Source organism: Salvelinus alpinus, chromosome 31 (assembly GCF_045679555.1).
Source record: "Salvelinus alpinus chromosome 31, SLU_Salpinus.1, whole genome shotgun sequence".
Lineage (NCBI taxonomy): Eukaryota > Metazoa > Chordata > Actinopteri > Salmoniformes > Salmonidae > Salvelinus > Salvelinus alpinus.
The window spans coordinates 23,732,097-23,753,951 of NC_092116.1; the positions used below are offsets into that span (position 1 = coordinate 23,732,097).

At 41.8% G+C, this 21,855-nt stretch overlaps 1 protein-coding gene and 2 non-coding genes across 3 annotated transcripts; all 3 read left to right on the forward strand.

Moving 5' to 3' along the window:
• Nucleotides 1-5,009: 5,009 nt before the first annotated feature.
• On the forward strand, nt 5,010-20,041 carry LOC139561736 (eukaryotic initiation factor 4A-I-like). The gene is made up of 11 exons (XM_071379002.1): nt 5,010-5,087; nt 6,438-6,489; nt 6,798-6,930; nt 7,535-7,674; nt 8,400-8,568; nt 9,130-9,239; nt 14,701-14,844; nt 15,492-15,629; nt 16,696-16,785; nt 17,084-17,163; nt 18,093-20,041. Exons 1-11 carry the CDS (start codon nt 5,065-5,067, stop codon nt 18,235-18,237), a joined length of 1,224 nt encoding a protein of 407 aa, XP_071235103.1. The 5' UTR covers nt 5,010-5,064; the 3' UTR covers nt 18,238-20,041.
• LOC139561938 (small nucleolar RNA SNORD10) lies at nt 8,796-8,938 on the forward strand. The gene has a single exon (XR_011672257.1). It is a non-coding gene; the product is annotated as a small nucleolar RNA SNORD10 (small nucleolar RNA).
• LOC139561939 (small nucleolar RNA SNORD10) lies at nt 17,691-17,833 on the forward strand. Its single transcript, XR_011672258.1, has one exon. It is a non-coding gene; the product is annotated as a small nucleolar RNA SNORD10 (small nucleolar RNA).
• Nucleotides 20,042-21,855: the final 1,814 nt, after the last annotated feature.

The window sequence follows — 21,855 nt, forward strand, 5'->3', positions numbered from 1 at the left end:
CATGTTGACGTCATATGGGTTGGACCATGTCGGCTACAAACAACTTTGGATCCCAAATGGCAGCCTGCCCCTTTTATAGTGCATCACTTTTGACCAGGGAAGCACATATTCTTCACAGTGGTATTACTTCATATTTCCCTCTTTCTTTTAGTAACTGAAAGCACATTGTTGATAGGTATCAAAAAGTTTTTTGGTGTGTGTTTTGAGCAGAAGTCAGATAAAACATAATTGACTGTTTTATCTTTTAAAGCATTTATTGAATTTATTAGACAATTTAAAAAATAAAAATAAATGCATACATAAGGGTGCTCCAGCCGGTGACGCCTCCACATAGAATTTAAGAAAATCATCAAGGATAACACAAGTGGTAATTCAACAAGATTAGGTGGCAATAGTTGCAACCGACAATGATGATAAGAATAAACAAACAGGGCAAAGAAGAGATGAATGAAAGTTAACTATTTCTGTCACGTATAATGCGAATCGATTTAAATTGAGGAATAGGATGGTTTTTCATGATTTTTAAGAAGATGCAATATTTGGCAGTGGTGGAAAAAGTACCCAATTATCATACTTGAGTAAAAGTAACGATACCTTAAGAAAATGACTCAAGTGAAAGTCACCCAGTAAAATACTACTTAAGTACATTTAAAAACTAATACTTTGAGTTTTAATTATCAAAAGTAAATGTAATTGCTAAAATATACTTAAGTATCAAAAGTATACATTTCAAATTCCCTATATTAAGCAAACCAGACAGCATGATTTTCTTGATTAAAAAATAATAATAATTACGGATAGCCAGGGGCACACTTCAACGCTCCGACATCATTTACAAACATTTGTGTTTAGTGAGTCTGCCAGATCAGAGGCAGTAGGGATGACCGGGTATGTTCTCTTGATAAGTGCGTGAGTTATACAATTTTCCTGTTCTGCTAAGCATTCAAAATGTAACTAGTACTTTTGTGTCAAGGAAAATATAAGGAATAAAAAGTAAACTTCATTAAACAGCTAATGAACATGCACCTGTGGAACGGTCGTTAAGACACTAACAGCTTACAGACGGTAGGCAATTAAGGTCACAGTTATGAAAACTTAGGACACTAAAGAGGCCTTTCTACTGAGACTGAAAAACACCAAAAGAAAGATGCCCAGGGTCCCTGCTCATCTGCGTGAAGGTGCCTTATGCATGCTGCAAGGAGGCATGAGGAATGCAGATGTGGCCAGGGCAATAAATTACAATGTTTGTACTGTGAGATGCGTAAGACAGCGCTACTGGGAGACAGGACGGACAGCTGATCGTCCTTGCAGTGACAAACCACGTGTAACAACACCTGCACAGGATCGGTACATTCGGACATCACATCTGCGGGACAGGTACAGGATGACAACAACTGCCCGAGTTACACCAGGAACGCACAATCCCTCCGTCAGTGCTCAGACTGTTCTCAATAGGCTGAGAGAGGCTGGAGTGAGGGCTTGTAGGCCTGTTGTAACGCAGGTCCTCACCAGACATCACCGGCAACAATGTTGCCTATGGGCACAAACCCAGCGTCGCTGGACCAGACAGGACTGGCAAAAAGTGCTCTTCACTGACGAGTTGCGGTTTTGTTTCACCAGGGGTGATGGTCGGAGTTGCGTTTATTGTCAAAGGAATGAGTTTTACACCGAGGCCTGTACTCTGGAGCGGGATCGATTTGGAGTTGGAAGGTCCATCATGGTCTGGGGCGGTGTGTCACAGCATCATCGGACTGAGCTTGTTGTCATAGCAGGCAATCTCAATGCTGTGCGTTACAGGGAAGACATCCTCCTCCCTCATGTGGTACCCTTCCTGCAGGCTCATCCTGACATGACCCTCCAGCATGATAATGCCACCAGCCATACTGCTCGTTCTGTGCGTGATTTCCTGCAAGACAGCAATGTCAGTGTTCTGCCATGGCCAGCGAAGAGCTCAGATCTCAATCCCATTGAGCACGTCTGGGACCTGTTGGATCGGAGGGTGAGGGCTAGGGCCATTCCCCCCAGAAATGTCCGGGAACTTGCAGGTGCCTTGGGGGAAGAGTGGGGTAACATCTCACAGCAAGAACTGTCAAATCTGGTGCAGTCCATGAGGAGGAGATGCACTGCAGTACTTAATGCAGCTAGTGGCCACACCAGATACTGACTGTTACTTTTGATTTTGACCCCCCCTTTTCAGGGACACATTATTCCATTTCTGTTAGTCACATGTCTGTGGAACTTGTTCAGTTTATGTCTCAGTGGTTGGATCTTGTTATGTTCATACAAATATTTACACATGTTAAGTTTGCTGAAAATAAACGCAGTTGACAGTGAGAGGACGTTTCTTTTTTGCTGAGTTTACATTATTTTCTTTAGGAATGTAGTGGAGTAAAAGTTGTCAAGAATATAAATAGTAAAGTACAGATACCCCAAAAAATTACTTAAGTAGTACTTTAAAGTATTTTTTACTTAAGTACTTTACACCACTGTATTTGGGGAAAACAAAGCCATTAATGCATACCTTTTTATATTTATTCCAAAATGTTGCTGTAACAATGTCGGATGCCAAGCAGTTGCCGTACCAGGCGGTAATGCAAACATTCAGGATGCTCTCTGGTGCAGCTGTAGAACTATGAGGATCTGAGAACCCATGCCAAATCTTTTCAGTCTCCTGAGGGGGAATAGGCTTTGTCGTGCCCTCTTCACGACTGTCTTGGTGTGTTTGGACCATGATAGTTTGTTGTTGATGTGGACACCAAGGAACTTGAAGCTCTCAACCTGCTCCACTACAGCCCCGTCGATGAGAATGGGGCCGTGCTCGGTCCTCCTTTTCCTGTAGTCCACAATCAGCTCTTTTGTCTTGATCACGTTGAGGGAGAGGTTGTCATGTCACCACACGGCCAGGTCCCTGACCTCCTCCCTATAGGCTGTCTCACTGTTGTGTCATCGGCAAACTTAATGATGGTGTTAAAGTCGTGCTTGGCCATGTAGTCATGAGTTAACAGTGTTGAGGATCAGCGTGGCAGATGTGTTGTTACCTACCCTTACCACCTGGGGGCGGCCCGTCAGGAAGTCAAGGATCCAGTTGCAGAGGGAGGTGTTTAGTCCCAGGGTCCTTAGCTTACATTAAAAATAAAATAAGAGTTTTAAATATATATGAAAGACAACAAAAATACTATTTACACACTTTCATATTCTTATATGCGCTGTGATACAATATGTTTTTTTAAATGCTAAACTTGAGTTTTTGGCTGACTAACCTCTGGTGGCAGAGCATTCCACAATGACATGGCTCAATACATAACTGAGCAACTCATTAATTCTGCTTTTGGTTTGGGTACCGTGAAGAAACCCATAGTGGCGTGTCTGGGGTATGTACAGTATGTCTGTTTGTAGTTTATGCAAATAGATTACAAAAGTGGTTAGGCATTTTCAACACACAAATGTTTCTTAAAAAGTCTAGAAGAGAAGTAGTCAATTTCTCCTCGACCATGAAAGACTATCATGCATGTTGATGTTAATTCTGTGTGTGCAGTTCAGGCGTGCTGCTTTGCAAAAATTGACTATATTACCGGACAGTCATGAAGATGGGACAATATCTATTCTATTCAATTCCATTTAAGGACTTTATTGGCATGGGAAACATATGTTAACATTGCCAAAGCAAGTGAAGTAGATAATAAACAAAAGTGAAATAAACAATAAAAATTAACAGTTAACACTCACAGAAGTTCCAAAAGAATAAAGACATTTCAAATGTCATATTATGTATATACACAGTGTTGTAACGATGTGCAAATAGTGAAAGTACCAAAGGGAAAATAAAAAAACATAAATATGAGTTGTATTTACAATGGTGTTTGTTCTTCACTGGTTGCCCTTTTCTTGTGGCAACATGTCACAAATCTTGCTGCTGTGGTGGCACACTGTGGAATTTCACCCAGTAGATATGGGAATTTATCAAAATTGGGTTTGTTTTTCGAATTCTTTGTGGATCTGTGTAATCTGAGGGAGGTATGTGTCTCTAATATTATAAAGATCAACTGACTAGTTTATTTACAATGGTGTTTGTTCTTCACTGGTTGCCCTTTTCAACATCTGAGAGATGTGATGGGCAACCTCTGCTCCACTCTACCCTGGGTTCAAATAGCACACTTTTGAGGAGTAACATTGGATGTTCAGTTATCATCATGGTCAAGTCATATTGACAAAATTCCTGTGAAGATGGGAAGAGGTAGGTCTGTTATAAAAACACGTTACACGTTTTTGACACAAAGATCAACTGACTAGTTCTGAATAACATTACCAAAGCAAACGACGTTAGTCATCATTCGATTCGTTTTATCTCCATGACTAAAAACAGAGGGTAGTCTAGGTAAGTGATGATACTTAAATTAATCATGTTATCCCACATAAACTGAAGCAGTATACGTTGCGAAAATAGGAGACGTCTTCTAATGCCGCTTTCAAATGTTAGTCGGAACTTGTAGGACATTTTCGACTTGTTGATTCGTTGAACGCGGCACGTGTATAACTACAACCAGTTATCAAGTCGAACATTTCCAAATGTCCTAGTTCCGACCAGCACTTGAACGCGGCATAATTATTACTTAAATTTGTGAAATGAAGATATGTTGACGTGCAGACTTGTGCAGGGCTCTGGTCATATGGTTTGTTTCACATGAACTAGCCCTGGATCGGTTTTAGAATTCTTATTCTTGAATGAGATTTTCTAACAGGACCAAAAACGCTGTTCTAAGATCAGTGTCCGAGCGCGCTCAATGTTGCAAAGGAAATACCCAATGAAAACCGACATTAAGACTGCTTTTGCCCAATAGCTACATGCAATGGGAGGGTTATGCACCATATCCCGCCTGCTTGTGTGCAAATAAACGCGATTATGCTGTCAATCACTTATTTAATGACGTATGAATTAGCCAATGATATGTCATAGTGGGTGGAGTCATAATTGATAGACATAGAGCTGCTGCAATGAAATCGCTAGTTTGCTCATCACGTTGACGTATATATAAGGTTCCTACCACATTCTCATCCTTTGTGATAATGTCGGCTGAGTATGAAGATAGGTAAGGAATGAACGCATATAGTTGGCAATGTATTGCGTAATATTGTTTAAGTTGTCATTTTAAATAGAAATATGAAACGCATGTGATCTGAAAACGTATGCAATGTTTGAAGCGAAATTGTTTGTTTACAGTCGCTAGCATATTACGGGCTAGCCAGTTAATGTTAATTTAGTGAACGTTAGCTCGTTTAAAGGTCCATCGACCCGGCTTTTTGAGAACTTTTGACTTATCTGTAACGTCGAAAGACAGCGTTTTATTGTCAATGGTCTTAAAAGCTGGTGAATTGAGAAACATGGGGTAGGTTTGATTTGAAAACCCCTGCCAGATCGTTAGCCCAACTTGCTAATTTTCAGTGCGGAGATGCGGCGGTGCCGGTTTCTCCGCATACACTTGAGTGAGGCTTTTCAAGCCTGGTCTAGGCCTTTCCGGAATACCGCCTGATGTGTTAATCTAGTATTGATAAACCCTACTTTTGAACATACGACGACCTATTTATCTTGTTCAGGGCAACATGGTGACAAATTACAGGTCAGCTGGATGGCGAGTGCAGGGGGAAATTTCACGCACATGGTCGTCGTAGTTAACGGTACTTGCGAGACAATGGCAGGCCTTATGATAAAGATGGATTGATTTACGATTGCTATCTTTTTTTTCTGACCTACTTAGCACACCGTACACGACTAGTGTATTTAAAAAATGGTCGAGATGTGATATAGATTAAGCTGCCAAATACATCGAAAAAAGGCTCTACTTTGGGCCTAGTTGGCTGGCTAGCAAGCTAATCCTAGTTTGACACGTATATGTAAACCTGGTACCTACCAATCGTTTTCATAGGGCTTACTTTCAGTAGGAAAATGCACTACTCGGATGTTCAAAAACAGACTAAATGTTTTGTTTTCTGATTTATTTAACTAATTTTGTATATTCAGTCGTTTACGCTTGCTGTTATCCCTCTAGCTATCACCAGCATTCAGGCCGTGAAAAACGACCATCTTGAAATGGCGGCTATGTAGACCATGGGGCAATTTTTCCTCGGAAAATGCCGCGCCCCCCTCGACGTTATCTACAGAACAATCTCCAGTGTGCAATTCTGCTGTTCGGCAATAGTATTAACGCTTATGAGAAGTTTAGCTGACATATTCTAAAAAAAAATCTGTTATAGTACTGTCATCACCAAAAACAGTTTATTACTGGGACGTACCCGCTTGTCTAGTGTAGCCTAACGATATTTCTCGACGTTTTTTAAAGCTACAATATGCCAACTTTAGATTGTGAAGCATAGTATTTCCCTAGTGTCATTGTCGCTTTGGTGTTTGTTAATAATGACCATCTACTGCTGTTTAATTTCAGACCTCCCAGAGACAATGGCCCAGAGGGCATGGAGCCAGATGGGATCATTGAGGTGTGTATTGCTTCTGTGTGACAACTTCTACATTGGATGTGAAAGACTAGCTAGATACGCAATAGTGTGAAATCTTCCTAATTAAATGCAAACACTGTACATACTCAGATGGTCAAGATATTGTGTAATGAGGCCTACCTTGCTAATTGGTTCCCCAAATCTCCAATGTATGAAGTTAGATGTGGAGTTGCTAAAGGATGGCTGGTTTTTACCTAGTTTGAATGCACTGTCAACTAAAACTGGATAAGATTGTCTGCTAACTTACTAAAATATAATGTGGATGTCTATATTCTGCCCTCAACCTACAGAGCAACTGGAATGAGATCGTGGACAGTTTTGATGAGATGAACCTGGGTGAGAAGCTGCTCAGGGGAATCTATGCCTATGGTTTTGAGAAACCCTCCGCTATCCAGCAGAGGGCCATCCTCCCTTGTATCAAGGGTGAGTACTCAACCACACCCACTTTTCAGATGCAAGGCATAATGGTAAAATACTACATCTAAACCTTGTGGGATTATTCCAACAGGGAACTTGCCATGTCACTACAGTGACTGAAATCTACATTTTTCTTAGCTCGTCCGCTTGAAAAGACGACTAACAGTCACTTAAACGGAAGGTACTAAAAGTGCTTAAGCCTTTCCTTCTGCATGTTGACTTCATGCCCCCTGTCAACTGGGCAAGGCGGTGTCCTCTAATGGCACTGAATCTTATATCTGGCAGGGGAAGAGAAACAGTCCATGTTCATCCCAGCCAGCTCTGTTCAGTGAGGAATAGGCTGGTTCATGCTATGGGCACAAATGACATAAACTAGTTGAATTTTGGTCTAAGTAGCTGATATTTACTGCCTTATTGAAACAATTCTGAAAGCAAACTGGTATTGGTTGGGGGTGCTTTCTGGTCTAGTTTGTGTTTTGATGTAACATTCTAGGGAAAAGCATTGGATAACACCCAAAGAGTAACGGTATAGGAAACCTACCACTAAATCAGCCGTAGTGTGTATGAACTTTATTTATATGTTGAGCTTGGCATTCTTGTCTGTCTCCAGGTTATGATGTGATTGCACAGGCTCAGTCTGGTACTGGGAAGACTGCGACCTTTGCCATCTCCATCCTGCAGCAGATTGACATGGAGCTGAAGGGCACACAAGCCCTGGTCCTGGCTCCCACCAGAGAGTTGGCTCAGCAGGTGTGTTGACAAGGGAGGAGAGGGGATGAGCTGGACAATAAAAGGAATTAAAAACAAATGGGTAATGTTCACATCTCTAGCATGAAACCGTTGCATTTCTTGTCCTGTGGTCCTATATCCAAGAATTGCATTTGAAGTAACTTTAGTGGGTTTAGTTTCTGGCTTATCATTGACTGCTTTTAAAACATGCCACAAAGCTAACTTTGGTTTGGCCTGGGTTTAAGTAGCTGCCACTGAAGCCAGAGGTGTCGATAGTTTTGAAATGTAAACAGCTGACATTTTGCTAACCCTGGGTCAACCCTGAGAAATGTCACAATTCCAAACTTGGGACTTTTTGTTTGTTGACCTCATTAACCCCCCTGTCAACTGGGCAAGGCAGTGTCCTCTAATGGCACTGAGTCTTATATCTGGCAGGGGAAGAGAAACAGTCCATGTTCATCCCAGCCAGCTCTGTTCAGTGAGGAATAGGCTGGTTCATGCTATGGGCACAGATGTATATCTGATGTGCTTCCAACATATACAGTTGAGAGGTTTCCCACATCAAAACAGGTGGCAGTCTTACAAACTACAGTGTTGTCTTGAGTAAAGAACACAACCCCGCTATAGTCTGAAACCATTCTATATGAGTAAAGAACACCACCCCGCTATAGTCTGAAACCATTCTATATTTCTCCCCTGATTGTTAATTTGAACATTACTATAATAACTCCTCCTCCCCTCAATAGATCCAGAAGGTCATCCTGGCACTGGGTGACTACATGGGAGCCTCCTGCCATGCCTGTATTGGAGGGACCAACGTCCGTAACGAGGTCACCAAGCTGCAGGCTGAGGCCCCTCACATAGTGGTGGGGACCCCTGGTCGCGTGTTTGATATGTTGAACCGCAAATACCTGGGTAAGTAGGGGTTAAACGGTTCATTGACCATCAATGGGTGAATTTCTTTCTTTAAAAAAAAAAAAAAAAAGTAATTTTATACACGTTATCTAATTCACCACATGTAGTAGTTGACCAATAAATAGTGTAGCGGTAACATCAATGGTTTGTTGCACATTTTGTTCCTTAGTAGCACCCAGGTGTGCAGTTCATAAGACCTTTGATTGGCGGGGTAGGTTTCTAGAGCTGTATAATGATGAAATCCATGCGTGTCAACTGACTCTGGAACCCCCTGAGTGTTCTAGTTCTACCACTCAGCGTTCTGTTGGCTGGTGTGTTCTGGACCTCAGGGCTCTGGAACTCATGATCAGATTCCACACTGGCTGAATACAGTATTTTTCAATGACTCAACTTGATTTGCACATAGTAAATGCATTGAATCAGATTGTTCACTGGGCATTTGCCCTCATTTTATCCCTTCTGCCATGAATGTAGTAGTGATAATACCAGTGAAGAAAGAATGAAGTGACTACTTGTAGATGTATTTTCAATGTTGCATCACTCCACCTTGCCTCCATGCAGCCTCCAAGAACATCAAGATGTTTGTGCTGGATGAGGCTGATGAGATGTTGAGTCGTGGTTTCAAGGACCAGATCTACGAGATCTTCCAGAAGCTCCCCACCAGCACGCAGGTATGTCATTCTGACTTGTACTAACCCCAACCCACCAGCACTATTACACCCATCTGTAGTAGCTCGAATCTGATTGGAAGTAACTTTTTTTTGACATTCCTGTATCTGTTTCCTCTAGCTTGAAATATTTGCCATTGTAGTCATTGCTAAAGTGCATTGTCTTAAGGACATTTAGTTAGATTGCACAAGTTACTTGTTACACCTTTCAGCTAACTGGTCTGTAGGACAGGCTTAACTGCATTGCTGTGTACTTTGCTTTTAGTTATGAACTTGATTCAGTTTAACTGCTCTCCAGTGACTGCCTCAGTCCCAACCCATAACTTATTAGCAGTTTACAACTTAGTCACCTGTTGCCCAACTTTCAGTTTACAACTGTTCAGCACACCAGTCACTCCTGTGGGTGTGGTTGGCTTTGCCTCTTCCCTGAGGTTGAACTGTTGTTGACTTCAAGGGGCTATTCATCTGGTGTAATTTTCTCGTGTGAAGGTCCATTCTCCGCCCTTGCTGCTCCGAGATCCAGAAACTGTGGTAGAGGTTGACCGATTAATCGGCTGATTATTTTATTTATAATAATGACAATTACAACAATACTGAATGAACACTTATTTTATTTGTAATGACAATTACAACAATACTTATTAACACTTAACGTAATATAGTACATCAATAAAATCAATTTAGCCCAAAATAAATAATGAAACATGGCCAATTTGGTTTAAATAATGCAAAAACAAAGTGTTGAAGAAAGTAAAAGTGCAATATGTGCCATGTAGGGAAACTAACGTTTAAGTTCCGTGCTCAGAACATGAGAACATATGAAAGCTGGTGGTTCCTTTTAACATGCGTCTTCAATATTCCCAGGTAAGAAGTTTTAGGTTGTAGTTAATATAGGAGTTATAGGATTTTTTCCTCTCTATATGATTTGTGTTTCATATACCTTTGACAATTGGGTGTTCTTATAGGCACTTTAGTATTGCCAGTGTAACAGTATAGCTTCCGTGCCGCTCCTCGCTCAAACCAGGAACACATCGACAACAGCCACCCTCGTAGCAGCGTTACCCATGCAGAGCAAGGGGAACAACTACTCCAAGTCTCAGAGCGAGTGACGTTTGAAACACTATTAGCGTGCACCATGCTAACTAGCTAGCCATTTCACATCAGTTACACCAGCCTAATCTTGGGAGTTGATAGGCTTGAAGTCATGAACAGCGTAATGCTTGGAGCATTGCGAAGGGCTGCTGGCAAAACGCACGGACGTGTTTGAATGAATACTTACTAGCCTGCTTGAGCCTAACATTGCTCAGTCAGACTGCTCTATCAAATCAGACTTAATTATGATAATATGAGCCGTAGGTCATTAATATGGTCGAATCTGGAAACTATCATCTCAAACAAAATGTTTATTCTTTCAGTGAAATACGGAACCGTTCCGTATTTTATCTAACGGATGGCATCCCTAAGTCTAAATATTCCTGTTACATTTCACAACCTTCAATGTTATGTCATAGTTATGTAAAATTCTGGCAAATTAGTTGGCACTAAGCCAGGCGGCCCAAACGGTTGCATATACCCTGAATGCAATGAACGCAAGAGAAGTGACACAATTTCACATGGTTAATATTGCCTGCTAACCTGGATTTCTTTTAGCTAAATGTGCGGGTTTAAATATATATACTTCTGTGTATTGATCTTAAGAAAGGCATTGGTGTTTATGGTTAGCTGCAGTCGTGCGACTATTGTGCTTTTTTTGCAAATGCGCTTTTGTAAATCATCCCCCGTTTGGCGAAGTTGGCTGTCTTTGTTAGGAAGAAATAGTCTTCACGCAGTTCGCAACGAGCCAGGCGGCCCAAACTGCTGCCTATACCCTGACTCTGTTGCACGAGAAGTGACACAAAGAAATTCATGTTAGCAGGCAATATTAACCTTTCACGAGCCTCTACCCCGGGTCCGGGATCACCCCCCACACACTGATTAGCATAGCTAGCATAGCTTCACAAGTAGATAGTAGCATCTAAATATCATTAAATCACAAGTCCAAGACACCAGATGAAAGATACAGATCTTGTGAATAAACCCATCATTTCTGTTTTTTAAAATGTTTTACAGGGAAGACACAATATGTAAATCTATTAGCTAACCACGTTAGCAAAAGACACCACTTTTTTTACTCCATCAGTAGCTATCACAAATTCGGCCAAATAAAGATATAAATAGCCACTAACCAAGAAAAAACCTAATCAGATGACAGTCTGATAACATATTTATGGTATAGGATAGGTTTTGTTAGAAAAACGTGCATATTTCAGGTAGAAATCACAGTTTACAATTGCACCGTCATCACAACTCGACTAGAATTACTAGAGAGAGCAACGTGTATGACCAATTTACTCATCATAAAACATTTCATAAGAATAGACAAAGCATAGCAATGGAAAGACAGATCTTGTGATTTCAGACAATATTTCAGATTTTCTAAGCGTTTTACAGCGAAAACACAATAAATCGATAAGTTAGCATACCACATGTGCAAACGTTACCAGAGCATCGATTCAAGCCAAAGAGAGCTATAATGTAATCATCGCCAAAATATATTAATTTTTTCTCTAACCTTCTCAGAATTCTTCCGATGACACTCCTGTAACATCATTTTACAACATACATATAGAGTTTGTTTGAAAATGTGCATATTTAGCCATACAAAACCGTGGTTATACAATGAAAATAGTAGCAAATCAAGCCTCAATGTCGGACGTCATCTTTCAGAGTGATCTAGTTTAATCGAAAGCTAATCATATACTTGACTAAAAAATACAGGGTTGACAGGAATCGAAAGACAAATTAGTTAATGCAACCGCTGATTTACATTTCTAAAATTATCCTTACTGTGCAATACAGGGTTCGCCAAGTGAAGCGATAACTATGAGGTGATTTTCCATCAGATTCTTGGGCAATGTATCCTTTCTTGGGTCTAATCTTCTTTTGGTCGATAGATGTCCTCTGTCCTTCGAAATGTCCACTAACATCGACCGAGACCCCGAAACGTGCCCTAAGCTTCAAAGTGCACGACAAAGAAATTCCTCAAAATCGCGCTAAACGGATATAAATTGCTATAAAACGGTTCAAATTATAACAACTATAACGAGTAAAAATATGACCAGAGAAATATTACTGGCTAAACAACCATTTGGAAGGAGGCAAGTCCGATGTCCATCTTGCGTAAGACGCGCGAAGGGAAAGAACGATACTTCCACGTTTTGTTGTTTTATAGTGGCTCTGATTGCGCAATCGAATCCATTCAAAACGTCATGACGTACTGACACCCAGAGGAAGACGTAGGCAGTGTCGGTTTCTCCATAGCATTTACAGGCACCTTAAAACCGACCCCAGATCAGGGGTCAAAATTTCTGAAATCTGACTCCCTGTCAGGAAAAGTGCTGTAGAAGTAGTTCTGTACCACTCAGAGACAAAATTCCAACGGCTATAGAAACTAGAAAGTGTTTTCTATCCAATAATAACAATAATATGCATATTGTACGATCAAGAATTGAGCACGAGGCAGTTTAATTTGGAGACCAAAAAATGCTAATGCGGAACAGCACCCCCTGTAGTTGCAAGAAGTTAACTAAATATGCAGGTTTAAAAATATATACTTGTGTATTGATTTTAAGGAAGGCATGGATGTATATGGTTAGGTACACGGTGGAGCAACGCAACGATTATATGCGCACCGCATCGATTATATGCAACGCAGGACACGCTAGATAAACTAGTAATATCATCAACCATGTGTAGTTAATGCAACCGCTGTGTCAGATTTCAAAAACTTTACGGAAAAAGCACACCATGCAATAATCTGAGACGGCGCTCGGATATAAACAACAGTTCTCCACCATGTTGGAGTCAACAGAAATACAAAGTTACATGATAAATATTCCCTTTGATCTTCATCAGAATGCACTCCCAGGAATCCTATTTCCACAAATTGTTGTTTTGTTCGATAATGTCCATTATTTATGTCCAAGTAGCTACTTTTGTTAGCATGTTTAGTATACACATCCAAACGATCGTGCCGATCCAGGCGAACGTCGGACGAAAACTTCAAAGTTATATTACAGGTCGAAATAACTTGTCAAACTAACTATAGAATCAATCTTCAGGATGTTATCCTAAATATTCAATAACGTTCCAACCGGAGAATTTCTTTTTTGTCTGTAGAAATAATGGACCGCAAGTCGCTATCATGTGGAATGCGCGTGACCAGGACCTGGCTCTCTGCCAGACCACTGACTCAAACAGCCCCCATCCACCCTAACATCACAGTAGAAGCTTAATTCAATGTTCTACAGACTGTTGGCATCTAGTGGAAGGTGTAGGAAGTGCAAAAAGATCCATATCCCACTGGCATTTCAATAGGCGATGAGTTGAAAATCGAACTGCGTCAGAATTCCCACTTCCTTTTTTGGTTTTTGCCTGCCATATGAGTTCTGTTATACTCAGACATGATTCAAACCGTTTTAGAAACTTCAGTGTTTTCTATCCAATAATAATATGCATATATTAGCATCTGGGACAGAGTAGGAGGCAGTTCACTTTGGGCATGCTATACATCCAAAGTGAAAATGCTGCCCCCATCCCTAAAAAGTTGACTAGTGATTATTGTTTTTTTTATAAGATCAGTTTAATGCTAGCTAGCAACTTACCTTGGCTTCTTACTGCATTCGCGTAACAGGCAGGCTCCTCGTGGAGTGCAATGAGGCAGGTGGTTAAAGCGTTGGACTAGTTAACCGTAAGGTTGCAAGATTGAATCCCCGAACTGACAAGGTAAAAATCTGTCGTTCTGCCCATGAACAAGGCAGTTAACCCACCGTTCTAGGCCGTCATTGAAAATAAGAATTGTTCTTAACTAACTTGCCTAGTTAAATAAAGGTGTAAAAATAAATATGGCCAAATCGGTGTCCAAAAATACTGATTACCGATTGTTATGAGAACTTGAACTCGGCCATTCCGATTAATCGGTCGACCTCTGAACTGTGGTAGTGTCTATTTGTTAGGTGAATGGAAGAGTTCTCCCCACCAAGATAAGCATAACTAACCTTGTATGGTGGCCAACTATCGGTCCTTCGGAAGAGTTTTGATCTGCCGCACCCCCTTGAATCAACTTTTGTCTTGTCGGTAGGAAACCATGCGCCTGTAAAACTAAGTAGAATATTTTATCTAAAATGTCTTGCTTGATTTGTTTTAAATCACCTTTGGGAGACGTCCCTCTTGACAAAGGCGCCTAGTGAATTGACTCTCCCGCTCCTCGATTACCTTTGACCTTTTTCTTAGGGAGGCGAAGACTTAGGCGTTAAGCAAATACAATTGCCAAAAGGCCATTGACTTAAACACATCTAACATCCCTTTATTTTTCCTGTTACATCAAGTAGTTAAACATGCCCTTTAACCTCTGCCACCCCTCTAGGTGGTGCTGCTGTCTGCCACCATGCCCCAGGATGTCCTGGAGGTCACCAAGAAGTTCATGCGTGAGCCAATCCGCATCCTGGTCAAGAAGGAGGAGCTTACCCTGGAGGGTATCAGACAGTTCTACATCAATGTGGAGAAAGAGGTGTGCGTTGCCCTTGGGCACAGATCTAAGATGGGGTTGCATTTGGTCCATTATCTCGCTAGAATCGATTTAGCCTGTTTTCTGACGAGATAGTTGAGTACATCCTATGGCTGCGCTGCCTTCAATTCTGAAGTGTTACGATTCAGTAATGTAGCAGAATCTTATCCAAACTTTCAAAATGGCTGCTGTAATCCAATGGGGGGGGGTTGATGAAACTAATCCATGTCAACTGATCCCAGAACCCCTTGGGCCTCCCGGTGGCCAGTTGGCATTCTGTCAGCTGGTTGTTAGCGTGGCCTCAGGCTCCCTGGGCGTGATCTGACTAAAGCTGTGAATGGCACACCTTCATGATTTACTATCCTGCCAAAGGCTTTCCACTTGTGAGATTTTGGCTCATAGATCATTTGGACTGTGGTAGAGAAGTATGAGTGAAAATATTGGTGGGTAAATCATCTGCATTGATGCGTTCTATACTTCTATTTTGGCCATTTGTACCTAAACTCGCAAGGCTAAACTAAATGATACTAAAGCTACTTCTGTTCAGACCATATCCAAATTGTGGAAGGTTATCAATGTGAGTGACTAAACTCACATCCTTGACTGCCTAGTCATCTTCTAACCCATTCTCAATGTCTCCCCTCTACCAGGAGTGGAAGCTTGACACCCTGTGTGATCTCTATGAGACCCTGACAATCACCCAGGCTGTGATCTTCATCAATACTAGGAGGAAGGTGGACTGGCTCACTGAGAAGATGCATGCCAGGGATTTTACTGTGTCCGCTCTGGTAAGACGAGGACCCTTTTGACTAGCCCATAAGGTCGGATAGAGTGCACCACATGCATCGCTGCTGTAATGTCGTATGTGCCCTCTATTCACTTCTATGGACTGACCTGACTACTCTAGCTGTTGCTATGAAATCTCTAGCAGAGTAAGGAACCACCTTTGAACTTGAGATTACTTGGGCTTCAGCCATAGCATGAATTTAACTTGGACCTTACGCTACAGACTAAATGCTGGAGAATTGAAACTAACGGTTTCATTTACGGTAATTTTAGATTGAGGCACTGCATGGTCAATTCAACATCTGCATTTGGCCATGCAGAATTTACGGTGATACAGCCTCTGCAGAAGTCAGGGCATTCCTGCTTCAGCTTCACGGCGCTGTTGTCAAGGGAGCTTGTTTATACAGGACCTCTTGCCCCCACCTATCGTCAACCAATCATGTCAATGCGGAACTATATGGAGTCCTCGGCCTTGTTACAATATTTGGGAGGCGCAATGCGGTACAGAGCTCAGTTTGGTCTCTGCGTGCCTCCGGAGGCTCCACGGCGTCTCATACATCTTTTCAGATCAAGCTTAAATTGACTCTTAGATTTGTGACCCAGGCACAAGGCAATCAAAGTGATGTTCATAAGTGTAGTCTGATTTCCTTAATGTAGCTGTCAATGTGGGGTTGTCCCATACAATTAGTGTGCGCGGCAAGTCAATGGGGTCGGAATTCTATTTATACGATCTGACTTCACCCCCCCCCCCCTGTCAACTGGGCAAGGCGGTGTCCTCTAATGGCACTGAATCTTATATCTGGCAGGGGAAGAGAAACAGTCCATGTTCATCCCAGCCAGCTCTGTTCAGTGAGGAATAGGCTGGTTCATGCTATGGGCACAGATGACACAAACTTATTATTTTCACATTGTGTATAGCATTTTGACAACCCAGTCAAAAAGTCCATCGTGGCATTACCACACCAATGATAGTCTACAATATCCAAACTGGACCCTGGGTCCAAAGGAATCTCATACCAATGTCTTATGCATTCGTATGACTTGTAGCTCATGTCTTATCTCTTCCAGCACGGCGACATGGACCAGAAGGAGAGGGACTTGATCATGAGGGAGTTCCGTTCAGGCTCCAGCAGGGTTCTCATCACCACTGACCTGCTGGTAAGTCCCTTCCTGTTAATGGTGTCCCACTAATGGTTGCCCCCACCCACTCCCTGTTAGTTTGGGCCCAGAACTCTCCTACCAGCTTGGTCTTAGGTAGTGATTTTAGTCTGCTCTCCAGTGACTAGGTTCAAAGTCCCAACTCATGACTTATTAGCGGTTTACAGCTGTTCTCTAATGTAATGTCTGTTTCCTTGTTGGCTGACTATACCAAACATGTCCGTCCTCTTATGCTTTGTCACCAGTCGAAGTACAGCGCTAATGAGTGATTATTCCCTTGGTCTCTGTCCCGCTCCAGGCCAGAGGTATCGATGTCCAGCAGGTGTCCCTGGTCATCAACTATGATCTGCCCACCAATAGGGAGAACTACATCCACAGGTGACTTAAAGTGCAATTCCTAGAAGGCAGCGTTAGAAATGAACATTATGATCCATGCAGAGCAATATATTGACACCGGGGTGGTTTATGTGCCTACATATATCTGACTTTGTAGGTTGCACCTCTTATTGCTTCATACCATTATGAACGTGCTCAAGCGACAGTGTAGTGTTGGCCCGAAAGTTCTGACACCCTCAGTCATTCTGACAGAGGCCAACGACTAGTCTGAATTACACTGCCATTGCTAAAGTAGTCAAATATTACTTATGTAACAACTTTGCCAGCATGCCAGTTTTACTTTAGACTGATGTCAATGTTGCGCGCTAGCCAATTGTCAAAAGACTTTCTAATGGTGTGCTCCACTCAAATATTATACACTTTAAATGATCAAAGGTTTTCCTAACTACTTTTCAATGTCATTGTATTTCCAAGCCACTGAAATGCACTTGATAATCATCAGTGCTCATTTATTAGAATGCTCAGTTGTGCATCTGCAACCATGAAAGTAAGCGTAGGTTTCTAGAGCTGTATAATGATGAAATCCATGCGTGTCAACTGACTCTGGAACCCCCTGAGTGTTCTAGTTCTACCACTCAGCGTTCTGTTGGCTGGTGTGTTCTGGACCTCAGGGCTCTGGAACTCATGATCAGATTCCACACTGGCTGAATACAGCGTATTTGATGGAAGTTGTGATGTCTTTCCATGTTCTCTTACAATGCATTTAGTGGAGTACACTGGTTAGACTTACAGAATTGGGGAAAACAAATGGCTAAATGTGAACTGTCAATGGTTCCAGATAATGGGTTGAACTGATCTCTTGTCCAGTAGCACCAAGCAGCTCCTCTACATGCAGCAGGTCCATTTCAACATGTCAACCAAAAGAGATGCAACTAAATATCCAACCTAAACCCTCCATTCTCTCCGGTCAGGATTGGTCGAGGGGGTCGTTTTGGCCGCAAGGGAGTTGCCATCAACATGGTGACTGAGGAGGACAAGCGCACGCTGAGGGACATCGAGACGTTCTACAACACCACTGTTGAGGAGATGCCCATGAATGTGGCTGACCTCATCTAGATTCTGGAAGATTTCCTTCTGCCCCGCCCCAAACCTTCTGTCCTCTCTCAATCCCCTTGGCTTCAACAAAACCCCAAACCCAATAGCCCCCTCCAATCGGTTAAAACGACGATCACTCAGATCCTGGAGCCCTCCCCCTCTTGACCGGAAATCCGATCCTATTTCACCTTTGGTTCCTATCCTTGTGATTGAATACCGACTGGTATTCAAACTCAATACAAATGATTTTACTCTTACACTGGGGTTTTTGTCTTGTCCTCATAGCCCTTTACGGTATTCTGGTCAGGTAAGTATAGTATAGCTTAAGTTCTACCCCACCCACACCACTTTCCAAAGTCAAAAATGCATTGTCGATGGGGTTGTTCCTCTTTGGAACAACCCCTGACACCCTGAGATGGTTCTAAATTATTGGGTGCCCAAGCACTAAGGACTGATACTGGGTGATTAGTTGACTCCCCATAGAGTTTGATAGAGGGCACACATGCATCTTAGCCGTAATGGCTTTTGTGCATTTTAGTTATTTAGCAGATGCTCTTATCCAGAGTGTCTTACAGGAGCAATTTCTGTTAAGTGCCTTGCTCAAGGGCATTTTTTTTCTTCAGTTGTCTCTTGGGGTTTTGGGCCAGTAATCTAAAGGTTGCTGGTAACGCTCTTAACCACTAGGCTACCTGCCGTCTGTGCCCTCTATTTAACTTAATGGACTGACCTGACCACCTTAGTTGTGGTTGTCTACTCTTTACCCCCAATTGATGCAACTTAATGGCATTTGTGTATAATGTTGGGAAGTGACTAGCTTTTAGTTAGGGTGACTCTGGCTGCATCTGACACTGTACCCTATTCCCTATATACTGCACTATGTAGGCTACAGGGTGCAATTTTGGACGCATCTCACTATTGTGACGTGCTTCATTGCTCTCCAGTCAGTGGGTGTTAATAGTTCTTAAGTGTGACTATAAAATTACTATTGCCCTTTTGGGGGGGGGGGGGGGGGGTTCTTGGAGAAGTTATTACGTACCAGAATAGTACTTCCGAAAAGACTACAATGTATCCAGCTCGTCTTGGGGTGGGTTTTAAAGGGTGTTCAAGGAGCATCTTCAACAAATAACAAATAAAATGTGAGATGTGATCATGAATGAGTATGAAATGTTTCCTTGATCCTGATCTCTGCTGTGTGATTCTCTTGTTTATACTTTCTTTATCCTTTTGTATAGTCCGAAGTTGAGGTAGCATTATTTTTAGTTTGAAGCCTGTCGTGTATTGGTGGGGTGGCAGGGCGACTGCTGCTCAAGGCAGAAAATGTGACATTCCAACTTTTCCCAAAAATTCCCAGATTTCCCAGGAATCTCAGTTGGAAGGGTTCTGCAGCCCTACAGAGATCCATCTATGCCTTGTTTCCAATTGTCACAAACCCGGTTGTGAGGATTTTACGTTTCACAGGCTATTTTCTTTAGTTTATGATTTTCTTTCCAGAAAGATTAGATTTGAAAGGGTGTCACGTTTGTAACCTACCTCACCAAACTGTTGGAGAGGTCTTTATACGAAGGACCAACCTACAAATGATGGCGATTGTCTTTATTTTTTCCGTTTTATAAAATTGCCTCACTGGGTGGGTGGGGGAAAGGAATGTGCAGAGTTATTGCTTTGTCAGTGCTATTTTTTAACTGAATTTATTAAAGGAAATGTGATATTGTTAACATTTTTTTGAGACAGAAGCCGTGTACCAAAATTTCTACATTGGGTTCTGTATAGTATTTATTTTAATGGTCTTAAATAAAATAAAGGTATTTCTCCTTTTTAACAAGAACTATGGTTGCAATTGCATTCGTGTACATTTTCACACATTAGGTTGTTAAAAAAAAGTATATTTTGAATAATTTCTGGTGTTTGTAGTTGGTTTATGTTCAAATCTGCTTTCACATATTTAGGGTAAGCCAGAGACATTGGACCTGTTGTGTCCGTGAGCATGGACAGCTCCATTGAGGCCAACTGTCTTGAGGTACAGTGCCACTGAGTTGGTGACTACTGCCAGTGTTCCAAGCAGTATAAAGCAAATGATGACTGACTGCCACCTGCAGTTATGGGATGTTTACTTACGAGTATAAATCATTGGCTGATCCTAAAGACCTTGATGGAGTTGTGATCTCTCATTCCATAGGAAGTCCCACCCAGTTCAACTTAAACTGAAATAATTCAGTGGTGCTGCCTACGATGAAGCAGTCATAAGGTAAGCCTAGTATTTCACTTCAGTCTTTAGATGGCCTTGAAGAGTGGGTTACAAACTGGTACTGTTTGAAATCAAGTAAATCATGGTTCAAGTTGCATTCATATGTACTTAAAAAAAGTTGTCACATGCTTTGTAGACAATAGGCGTAATAGACTGATAAGCTTACATACGGGTCCTTCTCCAACAATGAAGTTATAGATTTAATAATTGTATCTATCATGCATTTAGACATCTCGAAGTCCTAAAAAACATCCTACCATTGCGACGATCTTGATAAATCTTAATTGATAAAGGTGACGGTGGGTTACAAAAACTGGTGCTGTTTAAAATCACCACAAGGCGGCAACTATAAACCCAGTCAGGCTGCCCAACTATGAAACTGGCATGAGGTTGGGACTAGATGGAGAACAGCAATAGGAGGTTAGTAAAGTATTTTATCTAACTCTTCCTAACCGTAAGTTCTCTTAACCTATCACGTTAGTTCTCTTAACCTGCTACGTTAATTATCCTAACCTGCTTCGTTAATTCTAACCTACCGCATTAATTCTCCTAACCTGCTGCATAAGTTCTAACCTTATTAACCAAATTTTCCTAACCTACTGCGCTAATTCTCCAAACCTACCATGTTAATTCTCCTAACCTTATTAACCTAATTCTCCAAACCTACCATGTTAATTCTCCTAACCTGCTGCGTTAATTCTAACCGTAACCAAATTTTCCTAACCTACCATGTTAATTCTCCTAACCTGTCGTTATTCTAACCTGCCGCGTTAGTTCTCCTAATCTGCTGTCTACTAACTAGTCGGAACCCCTGAAATTATGTTCCTGGTGTCTTGTGAATTGGCCACTGCCATCACCCCCTGGTGCTGCTACTAGAGCTGTGTTTAGACAAGCAGCCCAATTCAGATTTTTTTCCCCACTAATTGGTCTTTTGATCAATCACATGAGATACTTTTCAGAGCTGATCTGATTGGTCAAAATACCAAATTGTGGCAAACAATGTCAGAATTGGGCTGCGTGCCTAAATGCAGCTTACTTAAAGTACAGTTGGTCTGTTTCAAGTTGCTCTAGTTCAGGGGTGTTCAAATCTTACGCTACGAGGTCCGGACTACTGTTGGTTTTCTGCTCTACCTGATGAAGTGTCCCAGGTCTAAATCAGTCCCTGGTTAGAGGGGTAGAATCTCATTCTCTCTCAGGGACACAGACCAGGCTAGGCTATGGCTCGTAAACTGTCCCTTCACACCTCTGTCCCTAGCCAAATGATAGGTTGCTAGGAGTCATGGTTGCCAGTGGCCTTATCACACTTAACTATGCAAGTCATTTAAGAACAAATTCTTATTTACAATGACGGACTACACCGGCCAAACTCGGACGACGCTGGGCCAATTGTGCGC

Bases quoted from the DNA above. Each gene is read 5' to 3' on its own strand.
- LOC139561736 (XM_071379002.1), top strand. From the start codon at position 5,065: ATGTCGGCTGAGTATGAAGATAG. The intron at 14,845-15,491 runs GTGTGCGTTGCC...CCCCTCTACCAG, and splicing joins ACATCAATGTGGAGAAAGAG to GAGTGGAAGCTTGACACCCT. The intron at 17,164-18,092 runs GTGACTTAAAGT...CTCTCCGGTCAG, and splicing joins AGGGAGAACTACATCCACAG to GATTGGTCGAGGGGGTCGTT.